General features: G+C 38.3%; 5 protein-coding genes and 1 long non-coding RNA gene across 7 annotated transcripts; 5 read left to right on the forward strand and 1 right to left on the reverse strand.

The window, feature by feature from the left end:
• The first annotated feature begins 404 nt into the window (after window positions 1-404).
• LOC121767216 (abscisic acid receptor PYR1-like) lies at window positions 405-1,376 on the forward strand. The gene has a single exon (XM_042163440.1). The coding sequence runs from the start codon at window positions 511-513 to the stop codon at window positions 1,120-1,122; it is 612 nt and encodes a 203-aa protein (XP_042019374.1). The 5' UTR covers window positions 405-510; the 3' UTR covers window positions 1,123-1,376.
• An 8,604-nt stretch (window positions 1,377-9,980) lies between these two features.
• Window positions 9,981-11,226, forward strand: LOC121766306. The gene is made up of 3 exons (XR_006042970.1): window positions 9,981-10,070; window positions 10,169-10,199; window positions 11,146-11,226. It is a non-coding gene; the product is annotated as an uncharacterized LOC121766306 (long non-coding RNA).
• Window positions 11,227-12,291: 1,065 nt separating this feature from the next.
• LOC121766719 (60S ribosomal protein L6, mitochondrial-like) lies at window positions 12,292-12,600 on the forward strand. Its single transcript, XM_042162979.1, has one exon. It carries the CDS (start codon window positions 12,292-12,294, stop codon window positions 12,598-12,600), a length of 309 nt encoding a protein of 102 aa, XP_042018913.1.
• LOC121766305 (AT-hook motif nuclear-localized protein 10-like) lies at window positions 12,600-17,261 on the forward strand. 2 transcript variants are annotated; one of them, XM_042162559.1, is made up of 7 exons: window positions 12,600-13,154; window positions 13,442-13,591; window positions 13,668-14,639; window positions 14,707-14,759; window positions 16,136-16,276; window positions 16,388-16,944; window positions 17,035-17,261. In XM_042162559.1, exons 3-7 carry the CDS (start codon window positions 14,477-14,479, stop codon window positions 17,066-17,068), a joined length of 948 nt encoding a protein of 315 aa, XP_042018493.1. In that variant the 5' UTR covers window positions 12,600-13,154; window positions 13,442-13,591; window positions 13,668-14,476; the 3' UTR covers window positions 17,069-17,261. The 2 variants fall into 2 exon arrangements, with proteins under 2 accessions (XP_042018493.1, XP_042018492.1); XM_042162558.1 differs by lacking the exon at window positions 12,600-13,154 and adding an exon at window positions 13,186-13,353.
• A 1,811-nt stretch (window positions 17,262-19,072) lies between these two features.
• LOC121767685 (AT-hook motif nuclear-localized protein 13-like) lies at window positions 19,073-21,428 on the forward strand. Its single transcript, XM_042164013.1, has 4 exons — window positions 19,073-19,567; window positions 19,720-19,772; window positions 20,568-20,708; window positions 20,804-21,428. Exons 1-4 carry the CDS (start codon window positions 19,441-19,443, stop codon window positions 21,092-21,094), a joined length of 612 nt encoding a protein of 203 aa, XP_042019947.1. The 5' UTR covers window positions 19,073-19,440; the 3' UTR covers window positions 21,095-21,428.
• Window positions 21,429-22,286: 858 nt separating this feature from the next.
• On the reverse strand, window positions 22,287-23,343 carry LOC121767808 (transcriptional regulator SUPERMAN-like). Its single transcript, XM_042164139.1, has one exon. It carries the CDS (start codon window positions 23,147-23,149, stop codon window positions 22,502-22,504), a length of 648 nt encoding a protein of 215 aa, XP_042020073.1. The 5' UTR covers window positions 23,150-23,343; the 3' UTR covers window positions 22,287-22,501.
• Between the last annotated feature and the right edge of the window lie 2,799 nt (window positions 23,344-26,142).

The raw sequence follows: 26,142 nt of genomic DNA on the forward strand, positions 1-26,142 counted from the left end.
CTATCTTAATAAAGTAAGAATTAAGATGTTCTGTTTTTTGTTTATGTTTTCACGCTTCGCGGTTTAAAAAATGTCCCTGATCACAAATTTGTAAGTTAAAAACGATGCCTAAACCAAAAAAAACATGCAGTAAAAAGGAGTATAATTTGATATTTTTACGTCCGCAGTTGCATTCCATTATTGACTTGCAATTTTAAAATAGTGGCAATAATTCACTATATTCCATTTCCTATTTTAATATCAACCTACTTTCTTCTTTTCATAAAATTAGATTTAATTAAATCATGGAGTAACACGGTTTCAATAAAAATAATTGATATAATGTGTGATAATATTTTTAAATAAAAAGAGATTTATTTTTATGAAAGTGAGAAAGGCACTCCTATAATTTAAGTTTCAATTTCAACTATTTTTTTTGTTTTCTATGCACCTTCTATTACAAAATTAACTAACAAAATTAACGACTCTTCTCTCTCCCCCTCACTCTCTCACTCTCACTCTCCCTCTTCCATGGAAGACGCGATTTCAGCAACGGAACAGCCAGCATCAGAATCAACCGCGGAGCCGAACCACGTGCTAGTTCCTCCGGGGCTAACGCCGGAGGAGTTCGAGGATCTCAAACCCGCGGTGGCGGAATTCCACAATTACAAGGTCAACGCCGGCCAGTGCTCCTCCATACTCGCGCAGCGCGTCCACGCGGCGCCGCAGGAAGTCTGGTCCATCCTCCGCCACTTCGACAAGCCGCAGACCTACAAGCACTTCATCAAGAGCTGCACCGTGCGGGACGGCTTCGTCGTCCGCGTCGGCGAGCTGCGTGACGTCAGCGTCATATCGGGGCTGCCGGCGGCGACCAGCACCGAGCGCCTCGACATCCTCGACGACGAGCGGCGCGTCACCGGCTTCAGCATCGTCGGCGGCGACCACCGCCTCAGGAATTACCGCTCCGTGACGTCCGTGCACGAGCTCCCCGGCGCGATCTCCACCGTCGTGCTGGAGTCGTACGCGGTGGACGTGCCGGAGGGGAACACGGAGGAGGACACTCGACTCTTCGCCGACACCGTCGTGAAGCTCAATCTGCAGAAGCTCGCCTCCGTCGCCGAAGCTAGGGCTACGATCGATTGAATTTACAGGTAAATCAATTCCTATCTACGGTCGATTTGCACACAATTCTGCAATTCCAGTTCTGGAAATAAGATTCCGAGAAAAAAATGAGGGGTTTCTTTATTTCCAATTGAACTCTTTGTTTTGTTGTTTTGAGTGTTGTGTGAATTTTGATTTATGGTGGATATTGATCAATAATTGGGAATAATATTTGTAATTGTAAATTGTAATACTGGCGATTGTGGAGTAATTGAAATCTGAGAATTTGACGTCAATCAATTTATTCTTATTCGATTGGTAATTTTGCGTTGGAATTTGAAAGGCACTATATATAGGCTAATGCAAATATGCAATGTGCTAATACTGTACATTGTTAAATTTAGTTTAGGTGTTGCACTTTCTTTGTTGTGATGATTCTTGAATGGATAATCAGTTTTTATGTGAGAGAATACTGTAATATTCTCTTGATAAATGCGGTTTCATTTTAGTTGGCTAATGATCCAATCACTTGATAAAGCCCTTCAATTTTTGTCCGAGTCTGTTATTGATTTCTAACAAAAGAAAGCATAAAATGGGTGCTTATGGAACAATGGATTATAGAATCGACTTTTTTCTTTACTTATCCACCTTTTGTCTTTTTTGAAAACCATATTTAAAAAAAGAATTGGGATTCGCATTTTCAACAGCTAGAACTCGCATGAGCAATACAAAGAAATGTTCAAAACCATCAACATAAATGCATTGCTTGACCTATAAGCCCAATTCAAGGAAATTTTGTTAAATATTTTAGCAATATGTGTAGAATGCAAGTGACCATGTGTTCTTGTGATAAAGACTGTTGAACCTGTTGAAAATGCAATGCTACCTCAACTTTCTCACTGTCAAGGAGTAACTAATTTGGAGGGTAATAGACACATTATTTCAAACGAAGGTGCGGTTAGCATTTGGGTAACAGGAAGATGATTGGAGAATAAATGCATCAAGTTCCTCACCATTTATAGTTTCAAGTTGGAAACAACTGGACTCGTCTTATATTGTATAATTGGTCAAGGTTCTTGACAAATCTCCAGTTTTACCTAGGAATGTCACTGTAGCCCACAACTTGTAGGCTGGCCCGAATAGCCGCCAAATTTATAGGGTTAGGGTTGAACTTTTATAACCCGAAAGAAATCACAACCCGACTAGCCCGCACCCGATTGACTCGCAACCCGAATAAGGTTGGCCCGAAATCCAGTGTGCCGAACCGATTGACATCCCTAGTTTTACCCGACTATAGCTGAGCTCATTCGCTTGAGAGAGGTGCTGAGTTGGGTCAAAACTAAGGGATGGACAAAGATAGAGTTTGAGATGGGAGCTCATGCTATAGTACTCGCAGTGAATCTATCTTTGAGGCAGTGGTGGAAGATTGTCATCATCATTTGAAGATGACAGCGAATCCTCTATGAGGTTTGTAAGGTAAGCAGCGAATCAGGTTGCCCATACGCTTGCTCGGTCTTCGAGTATTTATAGCTGATAGCAAGTATTGGTTGGATTGCATTCCAATTTTTATTTGTGATGTAAATGTTTTGGATTTGTTTTAATTCTGTGATATAAATGTTTTGGATTTGCTTTAATTCTGTTTCAATACACCAATTTAGATTTTATCAAAGTTGAGACTGGTATACAATCCCCGAGAATTTTTCCACAAGGCTTCCAGAAAGAGCAAGACCTTGAGATTTACAAAAGAAAGAGGTCCCCACAAAAGTAAAGCACCGACCAGAACATAATTAAGGCAACAAGTCGTTGAATACCCGACAACTAAGTACCACTGGGCACGGGTGACGAACTTCTAGAAGATCGAGTGTTATGCAATATAATTAGATTGTAAGAGCATCCACAACCGTGCTATTGCCAGCGGCACGGTTATGGGCCCGGGCGGTACTATTCATGCTTGCTCTCTGGCAAGATCACAACACCCACAACTGTGCTCTTCTGCAAGGACGAACACAATTAATATAAAATTCAATTAAACAATAACATTTCCATAATATTAAAATCCATTTAAAAATCATAATAAATATTACAAATAAAATTAAAAAATACATAATTAAAATCCAAAAAATTAAAAATGACATAATTAAACTCCTTAAAAGTAAAAATTACATAATTAAAACCCGTAGCTGGAGGAATCGGCATTTGGGAAGAGGCGCGAGGCCTAGGCTCCGGTGTCCACCCGTAGCGCCCTTCGGAGGCACCTTGGTCGTCGATTGGGTATGGACGGTAGCCACCCGGAACGGCCGAATCTTGGGTTTGAGGAGGGGCCGAATATTCCGTTTCCGGACTAGGAAACGGTTGTGAACCGAACCATTCGGGGTTCCAACCGTGGGAGCCCGAAGGGTTATCGTCTTGGCCGGACATAGTGATGTTGTAGGGTATGAGAGAATGAAGATGAAAATGGATATGAGAGAATGGAGATGAGAATGGATATTGGAGAATGATGATGGGAGTTGTGTAGTTTGATGTGAATTTTTGGGGTGACATTGGGGGTATTTATAGATGAAAGTGTGTATTTTGGGGGTAAAAAAATGAAAAAAAAATTAAAAAGGTGTAAAAAACGGTTATAAACGGATATATTTTTTTGGGGAAGTGAAATTTTTTATTTTTTTTATTTTTTATCGGTTTTTTTAATAAAAAACCGATTTTTAAAAAAAAATAAAAAAATGTTTAAATGCAACGGTCAAGCCGTTGACGAATGGGAGCGCGCCACGTGTGCGTCCGCTGGCACGGACGTGCTCGATACATCGAGCAGCGCCGTGCCAGCGGCGCGAGCGCAGCGGCGGCGGATGGCGTCCGTGCCAGCGGCACGGACGGCGGTGGCGACGGACGCCACCGCTGCGCATGCTCTAACACTTTCGAGAAAAGAGATGTAAAGGTCATCACATGATCCATATATATATATGTCAGCGTTGATCGATCAATGTGCATATGCAAGCCACACCGATTTGCAATTCAAAGTAGGACACAAGATCTTCTTAAAATTGAAATAATTATATTAATTTTCAAAGGGAAGCTTTGGCCTTGTTTTGTGGGATTCTCAAAGAAATCGGTCATGTCGCTTAACATTTTGTGTTGCCACCATTTTGTGTTGCCACCAAACATTGGCAATGTGCACATTTTTTTTTCTTTCATGTATCGCAGTTTTAGAAGTATATGTATGATCCGGAATCTGTGATCCCTAAGCCAATACAAGAAACAATGTTAAGTCTGCAATCAATCGAGGTAGACGAAAACTATACAAATGCACATGACAGAAAATAATATGAAGGCATACCTTCCAAAGAGGTACAGTGGTGAAGAGTTCCAAAAAGGTAACGAGGTTTGTGAACCCAATCAATATCCACGAAATTAAGGATTCTTAATATCACCAGGATTATAATCTTTAGAAGTTTGTTTGGCGATACCAAGAAGGTAGCTTCTAAAGCCTCCGACGATTAAAGCCTAAAACAGAAACATATCATAGCGTCGTGTGGCAGTTTTCCACCGCATGTTTGCATACTATGTGCAGCTGCTTCAGATATGCATATTTTGGAGATATGATCTTGTGCCACTGTTAATATCAGTGACATAAATCCTATCTTCATCAGTACTGCACCAAAATTCAATATCAAGAGACATATTGTTGTTGAGTTTATTAACTTTGCATGATGTGTTGTTGATGCTGTTTTGCATTTCTCTTTGCAGATAAAATTCACAGCAAGATATTCCTTATGATGATGACTAGAATAGATCAAATTGCAGACCTAGATTTGTTGTATTTGTTAGTAATTTGGGCTTCCACATGACTAATTTAACGTGTATGACTATCTTTCAATTGTCCAATTCAAGTGATCTATTAAAGATTAAAGTTTGGGCTAAAGTGTATTTATTTGTTATGGAAATAAGTGTAAATATCATTTTGTGATTTTCTATTTGATGAGGGAACGAATAGAAAAAAAAGGGTCTTATATTTATATAAATATAAGATTAGGGTTATGGTCCCCAGATTTCAGAAGAACGTTCAATATCTCTATATTCTCTCGGCAGACTATTGTGAAGGACGTCTCTGATCGTTTGGAAGATCCATAGCCGCTGCAAAGCAATTCCGTTGTTCAATTCGTTATGGATCAAGGTACGCTTCCGCTTTACAGTTTATGCTCCTTCTTCATCGTTCTTGGTTAATCATCATAGAGAGCTTTATATAATTGTTCACTCAATTATTCTAACAGTATTATGTATAGAAGACAAGTTTAGACAATGGCAAGCATCCACCTGCTCAAAATTTATTTAGGATTTGCAAAACTTAGTATACTTTTGTCCTGTCCCGCAATTCCTAGACAATGGCGATTCTTAGAAAATTGTACGTGCAATTCCTAGACAATGACGATTCTTAGAAAATTGCACGCCGGAAAGATGCACGTCATGCAATTCCTAAATTTTGACACACCTAGAAAATTGCTCTATTTAAATACAAGATTTTTCTGTGTAACACTCCATCCGTCCCTAAAAAATAAATTAGTTTTACTATTTTGGACATTCCCCCAATATTAGATAAGTTTAAATATAGAAAGTTTTTACAGCAAATAATAATCATGCATATCATTTATAACGTGTACTCCACGATACACTAACATTCATTCCACTTCCTTTTTTCTCTCTCTTATTTTTTCTCATCTTTCTCCTACTTTACCAATTGCATATTAAAACCCGTGCAATCGACAAGTTTGTTAATTTTTTAGGGATGGACAGTGTATTTGAGTATAATATAATAGAGAGAGAAATATAATTAAATGTTGTGACATAATAGAAAAATTGTGCGATCGAGACAAACAGAAACGTAAAGAGACACAGAATTTACGTGGTTCACCAACGTTGGATTGGCTACGTTCACAGGCAGAAACAGAGAACATATGTTATTTAGATTGTTTTCAGATTACAGAGTTTTGTGCCCTATTCCTATATAACTAGGCACACAGACGACGGGCTAGGCCCAATATAAATATTAAGGCCTAAAACATAAACATATCATAGCGTCGGGTGGCAGTTTTCCACTGCATGTTTGCATACTATGTGCAGCTGCTTCGATATGCAAATTTTGGAGATAGGATCTTGTGCCATTGTTAATATCAGTGATATAGATCCTAACTCCATCAGCATTGCACCAAAATTCAATATCAGAGACATATTGTTGTGAGTTTATTAACATAACATGATGTGTTGTTGATGCTGTTTTGCATTTCTCTTTGCAGATAAGATTCACAGCAAGATATTCCTTATGATGATGACTAGAATGGATTAAATTGCAGACCTAGATTTCTTCTATAGAAGACAAGTTTAGACAATGACAAGCATCCATCTTCTAAAAAATTATTTAGGATTTGCAAAACGACCATGGCAAGCATCCACCTTCTCAAAAATTATTTAGGATTTGCAAAACATGGTATACTTTTGTCCCCCCTCTGTCTTATAGTTATACTTCACTTATTGTATTGCATATTCAGATTCAAGGCATACAGCATACTAACATTAAATATTTTATTTAGAAAACAAAAGACTTATTCTAAATATGTCATGCCTCTTTCCAATATTGAATGTATAAATGTTATTGGATAATTTATACTCCACTATCCAGTACCATGTATACAATTTGTTGATAACTATATATTGAATCCAACAATAGCCGAGAATCTATAATTACTTTCTAAATTTTGTTGTAAATATGTGTGTCTTGCCCAAGTTTTGTATCACGTTCTTCTTCGTGTGCTTTGTTGTGGCATCGAGGCTGAAATGAGGGAGGTTCACTCCCATTCATTTGATTCTTTTCATCTGGGAGAGAGGAAGGTCAAGGCACGATGTTGCAAACTACGTGCAACATCAATATTTTTTTAGCAGAGCGATGACATAAAAATGCAATAAAGAACGCCTATCAGAAAACCCGATAAGGAATATTAGAGAAGTCACATGAATTGGGGAAAGGAGGGTGACATCTATAATCGATTTTGATCAACAGATAGAAGCTTAGGGCATTAGCAATGGGGGGCGATCCCCAGAGCAGATGGATCGCCCCCCCCCCCCCCAATCGCCTTCCACCGGTCGTCATAGTGGGGAGGGAGCTCATCTCCCTTCCCGTTCGCCTTCGCCTCCGGGCCGATATATCGCCCCAGCCGATAGCCTTCGCCTCCGCATCGGCCCTGCGATGGGCCTCCATTGCGGAGGCAAGGCCGATCCCCAAGCCGATTTTGCATTTTTAAAAATTTTATTACTTTCTATATATACACCTTCCTCCATTTCACACATCACTCTCATCATTTTATTCCATTTCATTTCACACATTCATCTCTCTAGCAAAATGAATCCCAATGATGGCAATAATTCCGGCGAAAACCAGTTTACTGGCCAAGGAGGTGGGTTTTCGAACCTACTAGCGGGAGAAAACCTGTTCGGGTTGGGAACCCAATCATCACAGTTTGTGATGGGTTCATTTCAGATTTCGTCTCAAGGAGGTCTACCTTTTTTCCACGGCACCCAATACACCAGCTTCCCCCAAGGAGGCTACGTCGGTGTTGGTAGGCCGATGAACACATCGAGTTCCGGCGATGATGTCTACCGCCCAACGATGAGCCCAACCGTGTTTGGTACTCTCGAGACTGACGAATCCACTATTCCGTTAAGAGACTTGAACTTCAGCACCGATGAGTACGAGGTGTCCGATATGGAGCCATCTCCTCCTAGGGCGAAGGCGGCGGCGAAGGGGAAGAGGAAGGAGAAAGTGGGAGCCAAGTCTTCTGAGGGGGGGCAGGGTGGGCGCACAAGGAGTACCTACTCCATCGAGGAGTCGATTGCTCTTGCTCGTTGTTGGGCATATATCTCTGATGACACAATTGTAGCCAACAATCAGAGTGAGGGTGGTTTCTGGGGACGTATCACGCAACGATACGAACAAGTCAAGCCCGATGGAGCCCCGACACACAAGCACGACGATCTACACAAGCATTGGAAACGCATGGTGTTCGAGTGCGCTAAATTTCACGGTATCTACGATGGCCACTTCCGGGAAATGCGTAGCGGAGAGAGCGAACTCTCCGTCAGAGAGTAGTATTGGGATACATATAAGCTTCTTAAGGATTTTTCCAAATTCAAAACGGGTATGTCAGAGGTGTTGCAGACGAGATCGGTGCGGACACGCCTGACGCTCTCCGGGAGCTATAGCAGTGGCGGAGCGGAGCCAATAGACTTGTCAGAGGACCAATCGCCCATTGAGCTTCCTCCTCAGCGCCCTATGGGCATGAAAGCAGCGAAGGCAAAAGCAAGGAAGGGGAAGGGGAAGACAGAACGGATGGCCAATCCGCACCAGTCCAGGCTGACAATGCATTAGGTCATGTCGCCTTCGCACAATCGATGGTGGGCCTCTACAACATGCACATGAAATCCAATTCTCGATGTGTGAAGAAGTCCATCTGGAACACCTACCAAGGGTTGAAGAAGAAGATGGGTCTTGACGAGGATGACGAGCTGGAACCCGATGATTGATGTGTGTTTGTTGTTTTTATCTATTTTTTTTACGTAGTATATTTTTTTAATGAAGCATGTTTTTTTAATGAGGTATTTTTGAAAAATGAAATGAAATGAGATAGGCTCGGATGGGCTCTCTATTACAGAGAGATAGGTTCTGGGATGGGCCTACTGATGTGGCAGGAAAAAATGGAAGTAGGCTTTGAGATGGGCTCCGAAAAGGGCCCTTAATGACATTCAAACAAAAATAATAGAATGTATCGTACTAAATTAAACACGAATGAAACTTGTTGTATAATTTATGTAATCTTTAAATTTTTTGTATTGATATGGAGTACAATTAAAACATTTTGTATGGGTTAGGACACTAACGATTGGATAAATGGTTCATATATGAAATTTTGCGAAGGAATGCCTAAGAGCATCTCCAATGGCGGACGTTCGGTCGGACGTCGCGACGGGCGACCGGGACGTCTGCCATTGTGGCGTTTAGGTCGGATACGGACGTCCCGTGAGGACGTCGGGTGTCCTCGGACGTCCCGGCGACGGGCGGGCGGACGTCCGCCACTGTGGCAAGGGTCGGACGTCCCGGTCGGACGTCCGGAAATTATTATTAAAAAAAAAACTCTATATATACGACTCGTTGAACTTCATTTCAACGCGGAGTGAGCCGGGGATGTTGGATTATGTAGAGGTTTAGGATGAAACGTTGCATCCCTTCATTTCACAACCGAAAATAACTGATTGTTGGCGGGTTATAAAATTGCAATTTGGTCCTTCAATTATCGAAAATTTCATTTCCGGATGAAGATTTCTGCACAGTAACTTTAATGGAAATAAAAAAATTCCAAACGACCCCAGCCAGGGGCTCTGCCCCTGCCACCCCTTGGACCTCGCTCTCGGGGGCGTTGCCCCCGAACCCCCGTCTAATCATAACGAATTCAAATAAGTGTGCACTCCGCACTTCCAACTTATTTGATGTTTCGTTATAATTATATTGATCAATCAAGTTAATCCAATTACACTAAAATATCCAACAGATTATGTATTTTTCTTTTTTCGAATAACTATGTATTTTGCTTTTTTCTAACTATGTTTTTTTTTATGTTTTATGAATATGTATTTTTGCCCGTATTTTGCTTTCCCGTATTCCGTGTCAAAATTATATTTCTGTTTTTACGTAATTAAATTATTGTGATTTTTTTATTGCGGGATGTCCTAGTGAGAAGGGCGGACATAGGAGGGGATGTCCTAGTGACGTGGCAGTGGGATGGGAAGTCCTAGTGACGTGACAGGAGGTGTTTTTGGGATGTCCTAGTGGATGTCCTGGTGGGATGTCCGCCCACTGGAGATGTTCTCAACTAAACTGAGAACCTGAGATCAGAAATCAGAACCGCCGCGCCGCTTGTCTCTCCTTTTAACGCTTATTCTTCTTCGTTACTGTAATACTCTTCCCTATATTTTTCTAATCCACAAAAATTTGAAATTGATTTTGCAGTATCATTGGAGTAACATTCTTTCTGCATTTTGGGTTTTGCAGATGCTCTAATTCTTCTTCCCAATTCCTTCGAGTATGCCCTTCTCTCTCCGCTCTTAACTAAGTTAATTGGTTATTTATATTTTTTATAGATTAGTAGTATTTCTTTTTCTACCTGGTACGACTCAAATCTTATTTTTTTTATCAATGAACCTCTAAATCATTTTTGAGGATTTGTCTTCAACTCATACGCAAAATCCTAGGTAAAATTTAGAATCACTTTGTTTGGTGTGTTTCGTTTAATGTAATGTGCTGATACGGCGCTATTTGCTGCGAGGATTCATAAGTTTAGTGCGACAAAAATACATGCGGATTAACTGTTTGATAAAATGTCCATATGATGATACATGGGGTTTCGTAAGAATGAAATGGTATGGAAGCTGAACGCAACTTATTATACTCTGTTGACTTATGCTAAGAAATGCTAAATAGTTTATTGCATTTTTCTTATATTTGAGGTAGAAGAGAAGTCCGAGAGCTAGAGGGATTTCTTGCTAGAATGTCAATCATCTAGTTACTAGATCTATTTATGTGGAAGCAGTAGTACCTCACCAGTTGAGTTACTACATGAACATGCTTATGCTTTCTCTTGCCATTTCTTTGAGTGAACCTGAGTATTGGATTTCTGTAGCTTTACGAAGCCTAGATTTTTTTGACCGACAAACTTGCCCAATAAAATAAATTAGAATCTAATTAACCTTGCCAATGCTTAGTATTGCTGCAGAGTCTTTCCTTTGGTAAATATTCAGGTCTTAGTCGTAAGTTTTATTATATTCTCAAGGCACATTAGGTACTGTAGAAAGCATATATCTACTTAAATAGGAAACAGACTGAAATGATATCAAATTGATGAAGGACACAATTGTACAGAAATAATCTACTCCTTTGGCATTAAATTACAAATATAGAGTTTTTAATCAACATAAGGAATACTTATCTGAAAGTTTCTGTTAATATTAAGAAACTTCATTTCATTGCAGCAGTCTTTGAGCACTTGAGGCTTTTTGCAACCAAGACCATGTCTTTTCAACGTGAACGATTATTGGGTGGCCAAAAGTCGTAAGAAAAAGAAAAACTGAAACTTTATCTCTTCATGAATAATATGCCTATATGCTTGTGAACCATCTCACCATGTTATAGAAGATACTTCTCTACAGTATCAATGAGCACTTTGACCCCCCCTACATAGTTCAGACTTGTAAATCTTTTTACTGGCCTGAGAATACAAACTTCTCCGATGTCTTGAATTTATTTGTAATTCTAGTTTGATTGTTGTTAATGCTGAATTATACGATACATCTTTGTATTATGTTTTTTTCAGCAGTTGGTGACTTTGTTGGCTTTCTCAGACTGGACTAACCTTTTGAAGGGGTCATGGAATTTCTAGTTCCAGTGATGTTTGTTGTTTATATGGAATCAAAGACATTCGGAATTTTATCTTTGATGAGAGATGCCTTTTCACTTTATGAAACACTAATTTAAGTTTTTTATATACTTCGTATTTGATTTCTTATTGGTTGGGTTGTTGGAGAAAGGAACTAATACCATGTTTGTGTAGGTCATGTACTTTTAAAGAGCCTATAACATCCAACTGCTGGACTGTGTAGATAATATATCTATTGGGCTTTAGAAATCATCTCTTTAATGTTTAATCTAATCGACATCCTCAGTAATAGTTTGAGTTTTATTTCATTTTCTTAGGGATTGAGTGAGCTAAAATTGTTCCTTCTATGAGAGTGACATGCTGTAATTTGTCTCGGTTTGTTTAAGGATTGAGAGGAATCTAAATGAATATTAGGACCAAATCTTAGAAAATAATTTCTTGACGTAACTTAGATCAGGGGAGATTTCATGGATGAAAAGTAACTGAAGTTAAATCTTTTTATGCTGGTGAGTGTGTGTGTGTGTGTGTTAACTGGTAAGGCCTTCTTGTTTCTCATTTCAAGGTAGTTAAATTAAATGTAAACTTTCATATGCACTAGCTGCCTCATGAAGAGGCATATCACTTGTGCTTCATTTCTGCTTTCTCCCAAACAGACATCAGCAATCACAACATGTGAAATTCTATCTATAATATACATTGTTGTTCATGTTTATTCTTGACTTGCTAGGTGAATTTTTTCCTGATGGAGGCCAAGTTCTTCCGTTTTCTTAAGATTGTTGGAGTTGGTTTCAAAGCAAGAGCAGAGGCCGAAGGCCGTCTCCTATACCTAAAACTTGGCTATAGCCATGAGGTGGAACTGGCTGTGCCTCCTGCAGTTCGCGTATTCTGCTTCAAAAACAACGTAGTATGCTGCACTGGGATCGACAAGGATAGGGTGCATCAGTTTGCTGCTGCAGTCCGGAGTTGCAAGCCTCCTGAAGTTTACAAGGGCAAAGGTATTATGTACATCGACGAGGTCATAAAGAAAAAGGAGGGGAAGAGATCAAAATAATCTGTGATGCTCGCAGTTCTGCATATGCTACTCTAGATATCAAGTTTGATAAGCAAATTTGTGCTGTGGCTGAATGTTCTTTTCACTGAGGAGAAACGTTTAGAATGTTTCCATATTTGCTATGTTTCATAACTTAGATTAGATCGGGCCTTTTCAACAGGCTGCTGTTTCTTGAGTCGAAAACATCAGCCATATTGTTTTGCATCTTCAGCTGGGTCTCTGACTTTGTATACTTCGCTTCTTATTGGAGTATTTGGTTTTGGCAATTCTTATTTTTATACTCCTATATATTACTGCACCTAAAGTACTGTATGTTGCAAGTAGGGCACGTTTGATTGTGTAGAAAAGACTAGAAACGGGACCTAATCTATGCTTTCCCACACGTTAGATTTGATGGAAAGTATTCTCACCAGACCCGGGTTAATATTTGTGACCCATTAAATTTCAGGTTTGTAAAACGCTCTCCGTGGATAACCATAACTCACAACTCTCACGCGATTCTGGACTATCCTGAAGGCGACGAACCTGTCGTGCAGTCCACGTACACTATATAGGTATAAATTGAATGAGATACTTTGTTGGTATGTGTGTTGGTGCGAGATATATGTTGGCCTAACTTTCTACTCATGCGATTTTACCAAGTCAAGAATCCATCCCACTTTCTTGCAGAGCAAGTCGATCTATCATCTTATATACTAATATCTCACTAATCTATCATATCTCTCTCACAACTCACCTATTCCTTTCCTGCAAGTAAACATACTCCACTTGTTATGGTTTTTTTTTTAGTTTCTTGTTTTCTTACTTTCTAATCTTGTTTAAATCTCTATGAAATATATAGAAATACGCAATGGCAACTGATATGAGCTGGAACGACGCTGCTTCTAATTCTTCCTTGAAGAAGCCATGTGAGGAAGGTGGAAGCTCTTGGGACAACTTCAAGAATCAGATGAAAGACCACACACACTCCTTCAAACTAGCCTTTCACTCGGTATTGTATTCGTTGTAGCTTAATTACTGTTATGTTTTTTGTATATATGTTACATTGATTGTTGTAATATATGCAGGTGAAGGAAAAAATCTCAATTCCTGCAAACTGGAGTGTAGATCAAAATCCATCTCATGAATCAATGGAATTGCCATGGGAACGTGACTTCACCTCAGTTTGTTGAGATGTCATCTCTTAATTTATTACTATTTCACTTACAATTTTCGATTCTATTATTTGTGGATTGATTTCTCCGACCAGAAATTGGATTTTTAATCAGTGGATTTTCATCATTGGTTGTGTGATATGGAAAAATTTTAGCACTAAATTATTTAAATATAGTATATTGGTTGATGATCGAGATCCAAAGTAAGAACAAAAAAAGACCATAATTACCCTGAACTGGAGCAAAATTGAAAATAATATCACAATTATGTCTTATAATGGCAAACATAAACATTAGGTTGGTGGTGCATATTTAGAAACCTATAAAAAAAATTCTCTTTTGGGGTCTATTCTAATTTGTTGCGAAGGTAGTAAAAAAGGAAATTATGTAGTATAGAGAGATAATTACCCAAAATTTGTAATTAACACTGATTAAGAGTAAATGATAGTATTTTGTATCAATAGTGACAGCGACGAATCCCTATATCTCGTAAAAAATTCCCATAACTGCAAAATCATTTTGGGAGGGAAATTCAGTTAATTCGTTGGCAAAATGAAAAACGATAAACCCCAAATTGGAAAACCCCCGCGAATTTTGAACCTCAACCGCTTCAAGCTTTGCTGTATATATAAACATACATACTCTCCAAATCAACTCATCTCTTTCACAAATTCACTTTCCAAAATCAACCTGCATTCGATACAGATTCTCGCAATTGCAGTATGGATCCCCCAGTTGAAGGTCACGACGCTGATGCGCGGCCTGCCAAGAAGAAAAGGGGCCGCCCAAGAAAGGATGGTAGTGGTAGTACCAATTCCCCAGACCCCTCTCTTTCTCAATCGACGCCTGCTGCCATCCCTCTTTCTCAGACTCCTGACATTCTTGGTTTGTACTCTTATTCTTCCTTCCTTTCGAGCTGCTTTTTAGTAATGTTTCTCTTTTTGGTGGCCAGCAATTCAAGGAACCATCTTAAAACCCCATATCCTTAAGGTTCAAATCGGAGAGGTACATTTCTTGTTTTTCTTTATTGTTTAAGCTTCAATTTCCTTGTTTTTGAAGCAGCATTTTGGCCTTCTAAAATGGTTAATGACTTTTGTTGCTAAGCAATTGTGGAAAGAAACTAGCATGTGCCTTCTTGTAGAGAATGTGAATTTAGTGCTTTCATGGTGAATAATTGCTTTTCAGTTAAGAAGTTTGGCCTTCATGCTTTTATGGTTAATGGCTGTTGTTGCTAAGCAATCTTGGAAAGAAACTAGCATGTGCCTTCTCGTAGTGAATGTTGGCGAATTAAGTGCGTTCTTGGTGAATTATCGCTTTTCAGTTAAGAAGTTTGGCCGTCTTGCTTTTATGGTTGATGGCTGTTGTTTCTAAGCCTTCATGGAAAGAAACTAGCAAGTGCCTTCTTGTAGAGAATGTGGCCAGTTTATGTTACTATTGAGCTTAGCAAATTAAGTGCGTTCTTGGTGAATTATGGCTTTTGATTTAAGAAGTCAGATCATTCAGTTTCTACACTCTTATTAGTTTGAATTATGGCAATCCATGTATGCACATCTCATGAACAATATTTTTTTTTCACTAGGAAAAGTTTTTTAAAGTGCCATAATTGATTTCCTTGTAATAGCAACCAAGTATGGTGTATGCGTGAAATGCAAGTTTGGATTAATTTTGAATCGCCTGCATAAGGAATTTCTCAATTATTATACATAAGATTTGTTTACTACTCCACGTTCAACCATTTGCTAATGAGGGTTCAAAGATTTTTGCATAATTTTAGTGCACCTGTAATTGTTTTAGGTAGAGTAGAGTGAATGCATGTGGCAGAACTTCATATAAATATGTTATGTGAATTGGCTAGGTTGATGATGTAGTTACTAGTTTAACTCTTCTGAATTCCTTTCTGCTTATTGCACTTAGGCTATGTTTATTTCTTTCAGTAATCTTCTCTCTGCACTATTTGCATGGACATGGAACCATTAAGCATATTTACATATCTTCTCTCTGATAACCCATTAATGTCATTGACATTGAATTGAGAATACCTAAATTTGTTAAAAGAATCTATCAAAGTCTAATAGAGTATAATGTTATTTATCAGCCATTTCATGTGTTGGTGATTGTGGTTTAAAAGGAGTAGTCGAATGTTCGAGGATAGAGGATTAAGTTACATTTGGAGTTTGTTTAAGAACAAGACTTGAAGGTCTTTTTGGTTTGCTATTGGAGTTTAGAGATATTAATCATTTGTTTTAGTATGAAGAAAAGGGAGTCTGCTGGGTTAGTACTCTTAGACATTTCTTGGTGTTTCCTACAAAATCATTGTCGACCCTCTTATGCTTGATGACGCTTGTCGTCTAATTAATGCTTTTGGTTTCTCATATTTGTAGGACATAGTTTCAAAGATCACAGCTTTGACAAAAGAAGAATCATGGAAAGATGAGACACTGTGCATTTTGTCTGCTACTGGTTCAGTCTCTACAGTTGACATAGGCCATGACAGGAACTCTGTTAGACTTAACATTCCTAAGGTTGTGCTACTGATAATCTCTGTTATGATATTCCTTAGGGTAAATTTAATTGTAATGTATTGCTATTGTTCTTGTGCCTGAAAATGAACTGGTTTGTTGATGAATTGACAGGGATGTTATGGCATACTGTCTTTAAATGGTAGCTACTCAGTATCGGAGAGCAGGGATTGTCAAACTGAGGGGCTGATGGTGTCAGTGGTCGGGTCGGATGGCTCTGTATTTAGTGGTACCGTTGTTGGAACGCTTATAGCTGCATCGCCCGTTCAGGTTATAGTGGGGGGCTTCTCAAAGGCCAAGGGTGGCGGTGGCAGAGGCAGAGGCAGAGGCAGAGGCAGAGGCGGAGGCTCCTCATCTGATCCAGCTCCTTCTGATTCTAGAGCTCCCTCTGCAAGGGGCAGTGGAAGCGGAGGCAGAGGCAGAGGCAGAGGCAAAGGCAGAGGCAGGGGCAGGGGCGTAGGCGGAGGTTCCACATCTGCAGAGGGCAGAAGAAGCCCCTCATCTGATTCACCTTCTTCTGCAGAGGGCAGCGGAGGCGGAGGCTCATCTGATCCACCTCCTTCTGATATGAGAACTCCCTCTGCAAAGGGCAGTGGAAGTGGAGGCGGAGTCTCCTCGTCTAATCTACCTCCTCCTGATTTTGGAGCTCCCTCTAATCCACCTTCCAAATTGTGAGCTCCCTTTTCAGATGGTTCAAGTGATTTTAACCCTTTTCAGATGATTATGCAACCCTCCTAATCTAATCCACCTTCCCTTTGCAGAGGCGGAGGCGGAGGCGGAACTCCCTTTCATTGAAGTTCCCTCTTCAGATGGTTCAAGTGATGATACCCTTGTGCCATTGAAGTTGCACAGCTTTACTGTACTTGTTTTTCCAATGTAAGCAAATCATCCATCGCAGATACACAGCTTTTTCTTTTAGTTGTTTCGATTGTAGCAAAATGCTATACTTTTCTCATTGAGATATATCATCATTTGTCAATTTCTAGTCTCTCTCCCTTTCCTTATATTTTCTATTTCGTTTCTTTTGTAGATATATCATACTAGTATTCTTTTCATTATTATTCCTTTTTTTTGGTTGGTATGATTTAATTTTCTTTCTGATTTGTTTTTAATAGGAGTACGTACAATCTATATTAATTATATCTTTCAATGCTTTAATATGAGTTTGAAAACTTATCTCTAGTTACATAATATGAATGGTTAGTTTAATCATGTTATAAAATAATGTGACTTTAAAATTAAATAATTACTAGGAGTATAGTATTTAAAGGTGTAGTAATTTAATTTGATATTAGTTTATTTTTATTATGTTATGTACTTATGTAGGGATTCGAAAGAGAACAGTTATATTATGCTAGTAGGAGAGTGACTCTTCAGTACAGCAATTACATGTAGGGATTCGAAAGAGATCAGTTATATTATGTATTAGTCGAGACCTTAATTAAATATATATTAGGAATTTTTATAAAATTATTAGTATCTTATAATTTAATGGAATGGTGTCCAAAATTTTAAGAAATTATTTGTTTTATCCAAATTTTTATTTTATTGAGTAGTATTTTCTATGGACATTAATCGATTAAAATCAACACAGATTTCGTAAGGAAGAATTTATGTTATTTATAAATGATGCTATTAGTATTTAGTAGTGACAGCAAGAAGCCAAATGGAATGGTGTGAGACAGCAATAATCCCCACGGAAATTTACGTTCAGACATACCGTAGTAAATATGTGTGTGTCTGTACGAATCGTTCCGTGCTCATAGCTCATGTTTGTGTTAAAAGTTTGCTTATTATGATTTTGATGCAAATGTGAGTTATTTATACAAGCCACAAGGGAGACTTTATTATATTTATTTATGTAATTACAGAATGCTTTACTGATTGTGTGTAAGTTTTGAACTTCAAGGAAGTTTCGTGTTTTTCAGATTAGAGAAAGATGTACTATTGAGAAAATGGAGAATCTATATTTTTATGAGTCAGAAGTTCCATGATTGACATGCAAGCTTAAGAGTTCGAATCAATATTTCGTTGAAGTCACAAACTTATTTTTACGCATAACATGTTTCGATCTTAGAGATATATTTTTTGCATTTTGATTTCAATTTGAATATAGAAGAATTTCCACAAACTAGAGATTGAAGGTCTTGCTTAGATGATGATTCTATAAGGAAAAATGAAATTTTCTAATTTAATTTATTTGTTAATTAAGTTGTCTGTTGCGCAGAAAGAGTTCCTTCAGAAGTTTATCAAAAATTCTCCATGCAATAATAGTTTTGCAAATCAACTAAGTACTATTAAATGATTACTTAATTCCTATATTAAAAAAATTATAATGCAATGATTTCGGAAGATGGAAAAATAGACACCAACATTATTTGATTCCAAATTCAGAGCAATACCTATTGTACCTTCTTCAAATTCGACTAATTCAAAAATATTATGATGTGACTGTATTTAGTACTCCCTCCGTCCGTCCACGAATAGGAGTCTCATTTCTATCCGGCACAGGTTTTAAGAAATGTTAAGAAAAGTGAGTGGAAGAAAATTAGTGGAATAGGGGTTCACTTGTATATATTAGTTTTAAATGATATGTGAGTGGAATGAGTTAGTGGAATGCGTGGTCTCTTTACCATTTATGGTAATTATGAACCGGGACTTCTACTCGTGGACGGACCAAAATGGAAAAACGGGACTCATATTCGTGGACGGAGGGAGTATATAAATATTTGAATATTGTGATTAATTTATTATTATTTGAAAATTTCATGGGCGTCTCTCTCGTGAAATTGCGGGTAATGCAACTGGTTTTAAAATTGATGCAGTAGTCATCTCATTCAAACATAGCAAAATCAAATGGTTTTGCATTTTTGATACTCTATTTCAGTTTTATATGGAGATGCAGATTCTGTTAATTCGTTGAGATACAGATTCGGCAAAATGCAAAACGATAAACCCCAAATTGTAAAACCCCCGCGATTTTTGAACCTCAACCGCTTCACCCATCGTCTCTTTCCAATTCCACCTGCATTCCGCTCAGCTTTCCTGTAAATTTACTCTCCAACCTCCCCAAATCAACTCTCTTTCACAATTTCAGTTTCCAAAATCAACCTGCATTTTGTATCTCCTGATTCGATACAACTCTCCGAGATTCTCGCAATCGCAGTATGAATCCATTTGATGCTGAACTAACCCGAATTGAAGATACCGACACTGATGGCTCGCCCTCCGTGCTCACTGATGCGCCGCCCAATAAGATAAGGGGCCGCCCAAGCCCAAGAAAGGGTAATAGAGGTAGACCCATTCCCCAATGCCTCTCCCCGACGCCCGCCCAACAACGGCCTATTTCTCAATCTCCTGAAATTCTCGGCTTGTACTCTTATTCTTCCTTCCTTTCGCGCTACTTTTTTGAACTTTTTAGTAATGTTTTCTCTTTTGGTGGCCAGCAATTCAAGGAATCGACTTAACACCCTATGTCCTTAGGGTTGAAATCGGAGAGGTACATTTCTTGTTCATGGCCTTGTTTTTCTTTATAGTGCAACTGGATTTTGATAGCATTTTGGACTTCATGCTTTTATGGTTAATGGTTTTTGTCGCTAAGCAATTGTGGAAAGAAACTAGTATGTGTCTTCTCATATAGAATGTGAGCAATTTATGTTATTAAACTTGGCGAATTAAGTGCGTTCTTGGTGAATTATCGCTTTTCAGTTAAGAAGTTTGGACTCGTGCTTTTATGGTTGATGGCTGTTGTCGCTAAAGCAATCATGGAAAGAAACTAGCATGTGCCTTCTTGTAGATTGTGTTAGTCTTAAACTTAGCGAATTAAGTGCATTCTTGGTGGATTGTGGCTTTTGATTTAAGAAGTCGATCGTTCAGTTTCTATCCCCGGGAGTAGTCCTAGAACGATATACTCTTTTTAGTTTGAATTATGTATGCTTTAATGCAATCCGTGTAATGTACATCTCACGAACAGTAGTTTTTTTCTCTAGGAAAAGTTTTTAAAACTGCTATAATTGGTTGCCTTGCTTCATAGAATCTGTATTACCTTACCGCATGGTAGTGTATAGCAACCAAATATGGTGTATGCGTGAAATGCAAGTTTGGGAGAATTTTTTTGAATGGTCTGCATAAGGAAACTCTCAATTGTCGACCCTCTTATGCTTGGTGACGCTTGTCGTCTAATTAATGCTTTTGGTTTCTCATATTTGTTGTTTCCTACAAAATCATTGTCGACCCTCTTATGCTTGATTAAGCTTGTCGTCTAATTAATGCTTTTGGTCTCACATATTTGTAGGACATTGTTTCAAAGATAATAGCGTTTACAAAAGAAGGATCATGGAAAGATGAGACAGTGGTCATTTTGTCTGCTACTGGTTCTATCTCTAGTGTTTACATAGGCTATAACGGGAACTCTGTTATCCGTATCGTTCCTAAGGTTGTAAATGTAATTGTAATGTATTGCTATTGCTCTTGTGCCTGGAATGGTATACACTCCCCTGAAAATGAACTGGTTTGTTGATGAATTGACAGGGACAATATGACATACTGTCTTTAAAAGGTAGCTTCACAGTATCTAAGAGCAAGGTTTGTCAAACTGAAGGGCTGATGGTGTCATTGGCTGAGACGGATAACTCTGTATTTGGTGGTTCCGTTCATGGAATGCTTATAGCTGCAACGCCCATTCAGGTTGTAGTGGGGAGCTTCACGAATGCCAAGGGTGACGGTGGCAGTGGCGGTGGCATAGGCAGAGGTAGAAGGAGAGGCAGTGGCATGGGCTCCTCATCTAATTCACCTTACTATTCTGGAGGCTCCTCGTTCTGATTTAAGAGCTCCCTCTAAAGGGGGCAGTGGAAGAGAGGCAGAGGCTCCTCATCTAAACCACCTTCCAATATTGGAGCTACCTCTGCAGGGGGCGGCGGAGGCTCCTCGTCTAAACCACCTTCCAATTTCGGAGCTACCTCTGCAAGGGGCAGCGGAGGCGGAGGCTCCTCATCTAACTCAATCTTAACTCCATCAAAATGTAAGCAAAACGCTAACATACAGAGCTTTACTGTACTTGTTTCCCAATGTAAGCAAATCATCCATCACAGATACATAGCATTTTCTTTTAGTTGTTTCGATTGTAGCAAAATGCTATACTTTTCTCATTCGGATATATCATCATGTGTCAATACTTACCAACGGCTTTGCTCAATGAATTTGCGTTCTTTCTCTTATTCATCAGTATTTCTTTAGATTTTCTATTTTCATTATTCTTTTCTAGATATTAGATTTTCTTTCTATTTTGTTTTTAATAGGCCTACTAATATTTTCGATGCTTTGATATGAGTTTGAAAACTTATCTCTAGTTACATAATATGAATGGTTAGTTTACTCATGTTATGAAATACTGAAGTGTTACTATATTGTAACTTTAAAATTGAATAATCTACCAGTGTTTAATATGCCACTAGCTAGAAGGGTTGGGGAGTTCAGTTATATGCTAGTGGGAGAGTGACTCTGCAATACAGCAATTACATGCGGTTAAAGGTTGGAAATATCAATTATTAGTCGAGACCTTAAATATATATAAGGAATTTTAAAAATTAAGTACTCCGTATTACTAGTATCTTATTATTTAATCCAAAACTTGAAATGGCACTAAAGAAATTATTTGTTTTATCCAAATTATTAATTTATTGAGTATTTTCTATGAAGGTTTTATACTTTTATTTATGAACATATATTAATCGATTGAATTAAACACAAAAAATCAACACATATTTAAGGATCAATTTATAATTATAAATTTCATCGTTACCGATGCTATGAGAAGTGACAGCAAGAAGCCAAATGGAATAGTGTGAGATAGCAATAATCCCCACGGGAATTATTTACGTTCAGACATACCGTAGTAAATATAATCATGTATATATACCCATCACCGATCGATGCTCAGAATTCAATGTCAGAAAATGACACTGCACTGCAACCTTTATCAACTGCCAATCCAACCTAGCAGTATATAAATTTTTATCTCTCTTTTTTACTCATGCCCTAACCCTTCCTCCAAACTTACCAAATCATCATTCCTCACTTTACCAAACAAAAAATTTGAATCAATCAATTCAATGAAACAGTGCTCACTCGTAAAAAAAAACTCGAGGTATTCTATAAAATGTAATCTTGAGAAAAAAAAAATTAAAAGTAAAAAATGGAAAATTGCATACAAGTAAAAACACAGGTCCTTCATGGCCTCCGCCCCAGCCGAAGTTCTAGGTCGAGCTCTTCGTTGCTCAGAGAGTCTTTGGTGATTTCATCGAGACCTCGAATATTGTTATTGTTGCTGTTGTCGTTGTTTGATGCAGATGGTTCCGTGTTTGTGGAGTGGCAAAGGGAGGAAACGACACTGGTGGGTGCCGTTTCGGTAGGTTTAAATGTATTGTTGGCGAAATGTTGGAAAGGAGATGAGTAATTAGGGAAAATGATGGAATTAGGGTTTCGTAAAGGGTAGACAAGGCACAATCCGTCAGCGCCGAATTCGTGGCCTGTTTGGATAAGTATCCGCGGCGGCTGAGAGGGGGCCAGGGGCGGTGGCGGCGGAACCTCGTGCAGCCTGGCTCGATCACGGCGGTGGACGTTCATGTGGCCGCCGAGGGCTTGGGCGGAGCGGAACTCCCTCCGGCAGAATGTGCACGTGTAGGAGCGCGGCGGCCACGTGCAGCCCAGCAGGTTGCCCGTCGTGTCCTCCTCGAACGCTCGGACTTCCCACGAATCGTCGTCTTCGTCTGGAGATGTCTGATTGTTGTTGTTGTTCTGCATCGCGAAATGTGTGTGGGGTTGATTTGAATTTGGGAAGGAGGAGGTTAGGGACGTGAGTCCGAGGTAGGGAGCCATGAGACAAGTATCATTTAAAGGTGAAAATAAATGCAAATTTAATTAAAAAAAGGAAAATAAAAAGGGAAGAAAGATGATATGGTATAGTAATGGCGTTGAAGAAAGAGATGAATAAGAAAGAGATGAATAAGGGTGGTTAAAATAAGGGGATGGGCGTAGTGGGGAAATGGGGACAAAATTCTCATAGCACCGAAGATATCAACAAAGTTTTTGGGTATGCAGTTGGATTGTAGCTGTGAACACATATATAGATAGCTACATGAATATACATATAAGCATATGTATGTGTGTGTGTGTTGGTAAAAGATGTATCTTTGCACCTCCATTTGCGTACAAAAAGCAAACAAACTGTGCATTGGCTTCAACGTATGTCCATGTCGAACAATCTTTTTCCTTCATCTCCTAGAAAGAGAGTAAATAATAGAGTACTCCATATAGTCCTACTTAGCATAGATTGGCTGGATTTTATTTATTTGACTTGTCACTTTAATCGTTGCTTGTAACGACAATCAGTCTTAATCACCTAATATGGATACACTTCCTTCTACACAGTTTTGATTTTTGAACAGTTATGTTATCTACTACATATATAGTTTTCCTTTTTTAAGTAATTAAGTAATTAATGAAATATCTAACATCTAAAAACTCATCTTTATCTATAAACATGCAAGATTTAATTATGACTTTATTCTATCTAACTAAAACATAAATAAATTAAGAGGGTGCATGCTTGGCTAAGCTTGTTTTGTATCATAATATTCAAAGAGCTAATTATAATTGAGTTGTCAAAAAAAAAAATTCTGGAGAGATTGTAATTAGTTGTTAGAGCATAAGTTTACAACTTAAAAAGGTTTAGAAATCAATTTTTTCAAACACTTCCTGTCAAGAGTTTATAAATTCTTTTGAACTAACTTATGAAATTTATAAGCTCAGCCTAAAGTACTCTAAAAGAAAAAGGATTCTAAGAATGAAAGTTAATTAATTACTACTAACTTTCGTTTTCGTTTAATTAATTTTGTTTCGACATGGCCTGGTTTAGGCCACATTGCTTTCAAACGCAGATCACTAACAGCCATTGGTGGCCAGGAGGATTTAGCTAAGAAGAGGTCGATAATTTTTAAGTTTTAACGGAGTACTAATTAATAGTACTTCTTGTCCACAATCGATCTAGCTATCAGCCACTATATTTAACTGTCACGAATTTTAATAATGTTAATGTTATTGACTTTGTTATAAGAAAGTTTTATAAATAGAATAAGGGTCTCATTTAATGGGTAAAATGCGTTTTAAGTTAATTTTGTTCAACAATGACACACTATTTTGTAAATAATACTATTAAAGAAGGTTAAAAAGGCTGTGGCATATAGGTATATTACTAAAAGAATTGTGACAAATAAATTTTACATGAGAAGGGAATAGTTAATTGAAGTCAGTGTAAATTGATGATTAATTAATTCGAATTCAGTAAAGTATCATTTTGAAGTTGATTCATATTGTGTTAACTCCAAACTAAAATCCAGTACATCGATTTTAATTAATCAGTGGGTGACGAGGGTTCATATCAGAATATAATTAATAGTTTTATCCATAGGGCAGTGATCTATGGCAAATACCTCTTAACCAAATAACTAGAGAACAAATAATAGCCACAAGATCAAAAAAATCAAGTGCTAGTATTAATTTTCAAATTTAATGAGATATTAGTTCCCTCAATCACAAATTTACTCCACAATAACAAGGCGGGGGTATAATTGTCATTGCAGCCAAATCCTGCGTCGCCACCATCGTCAAACGGCTCAAACCTTCCCCCACCTCCACAAACTAGCTCACCGCCTCCACCACCAAATCTGCCCCCGCGATATGCACCGTCACCGGCGGCGATTCAATCCCCTGCCCACTCGAAACTTGTAGCATAAACCAAAAGTCCCCTGCGGATCGGTAGCCTTCTCCCCGTCGATCGCCTCCGCCAGCGCCGAAACCACCCCCTCGTAGATCTCCTGCGGCACGAACGTCAGCGTCGTCCCCGAATCGATGATGATGTTCCCCTCCTCTACCGATCCCCCAAATTGAGCTTTCGAGGATGAGGCAATATCAGTCCTCTTCTCTCTGACGCTGCTAGTGACCGATCCGACACTGCCCTCTGATGCCATGTTAAACTATATTGGGAAGAAGAAATTGAATTGGATTGCATTGTATTACATCATTTGGAGTACCGAATACCTTAGTATATAGGTGGAGTTGGGGACTCTAAACAAAAATTAATCTTAGAACAATAATACTTTGGGACTAAACATTATCAATGCTAGGCTTTGGTACTCTAATATCTCTTTAACCACAATTATGCATTTTTTGGAAATGCTAAACACAATTGAGCAGAATCAATGGAATTAGAACAAAATGATAAACAAATAAGCAAGAATGAAGATTGGAAGAAAGCCCTAGTTTCATTAATTTGTGATTTGTAATTATAACTTATCTATATGGGTACATAAAATAAGAAAATTGTGCTTAATTTGTGATTTATGACTTGTCTATATTAATCGAGTACAATCAATAAGAAATTTGTGTTTTGTGTTGGTATTAACATTAATGATTTTACTTCACTCTTGTTTACAAAACACATCACTCTTGTTTACAAAACGCATCACTCTTAGCAAGATTTTACTTCACTCTTGTTTACAAAACACATCACTCTTAGCATGATTTTACTTCACTCTTGTTTACAAAACGCATCACTCTTAGCAAGATTTTACTTCACTCTTGTTCACAAAACAAGAGTGAAGTAAGATCAGAATAAGAGTGATGTGTTTTGTGAACAAGAGTGAAGTAAGATCAGAATAAGAGTGATGTGTTTTGTGAACAAGAGTGAAGTAAGATCAGAATAAGAGTGATGTGTTTTGTGAACAAGAGTGAAGTAAAATCAGAGTAAGAGTGATGTGTTTTGTGAACAAGAGTGAAGTAGGATCAAAATAAGAGTGACGTGTTTTGTGAAC

This window comes from Salvia splendens, chromosome 15, assembly GCF_004379255.2.
Source record: "Salvia splendens isolate huo1 chromosome 15, SspV2, whole genome shotgun sequence".
Lineage (NCBI taxonomy): Eukaryota > Viridiplantae > Streptophyta > Magnoliopsida > Lamiales > Lamiaceae > Salvia > Salvia splendens.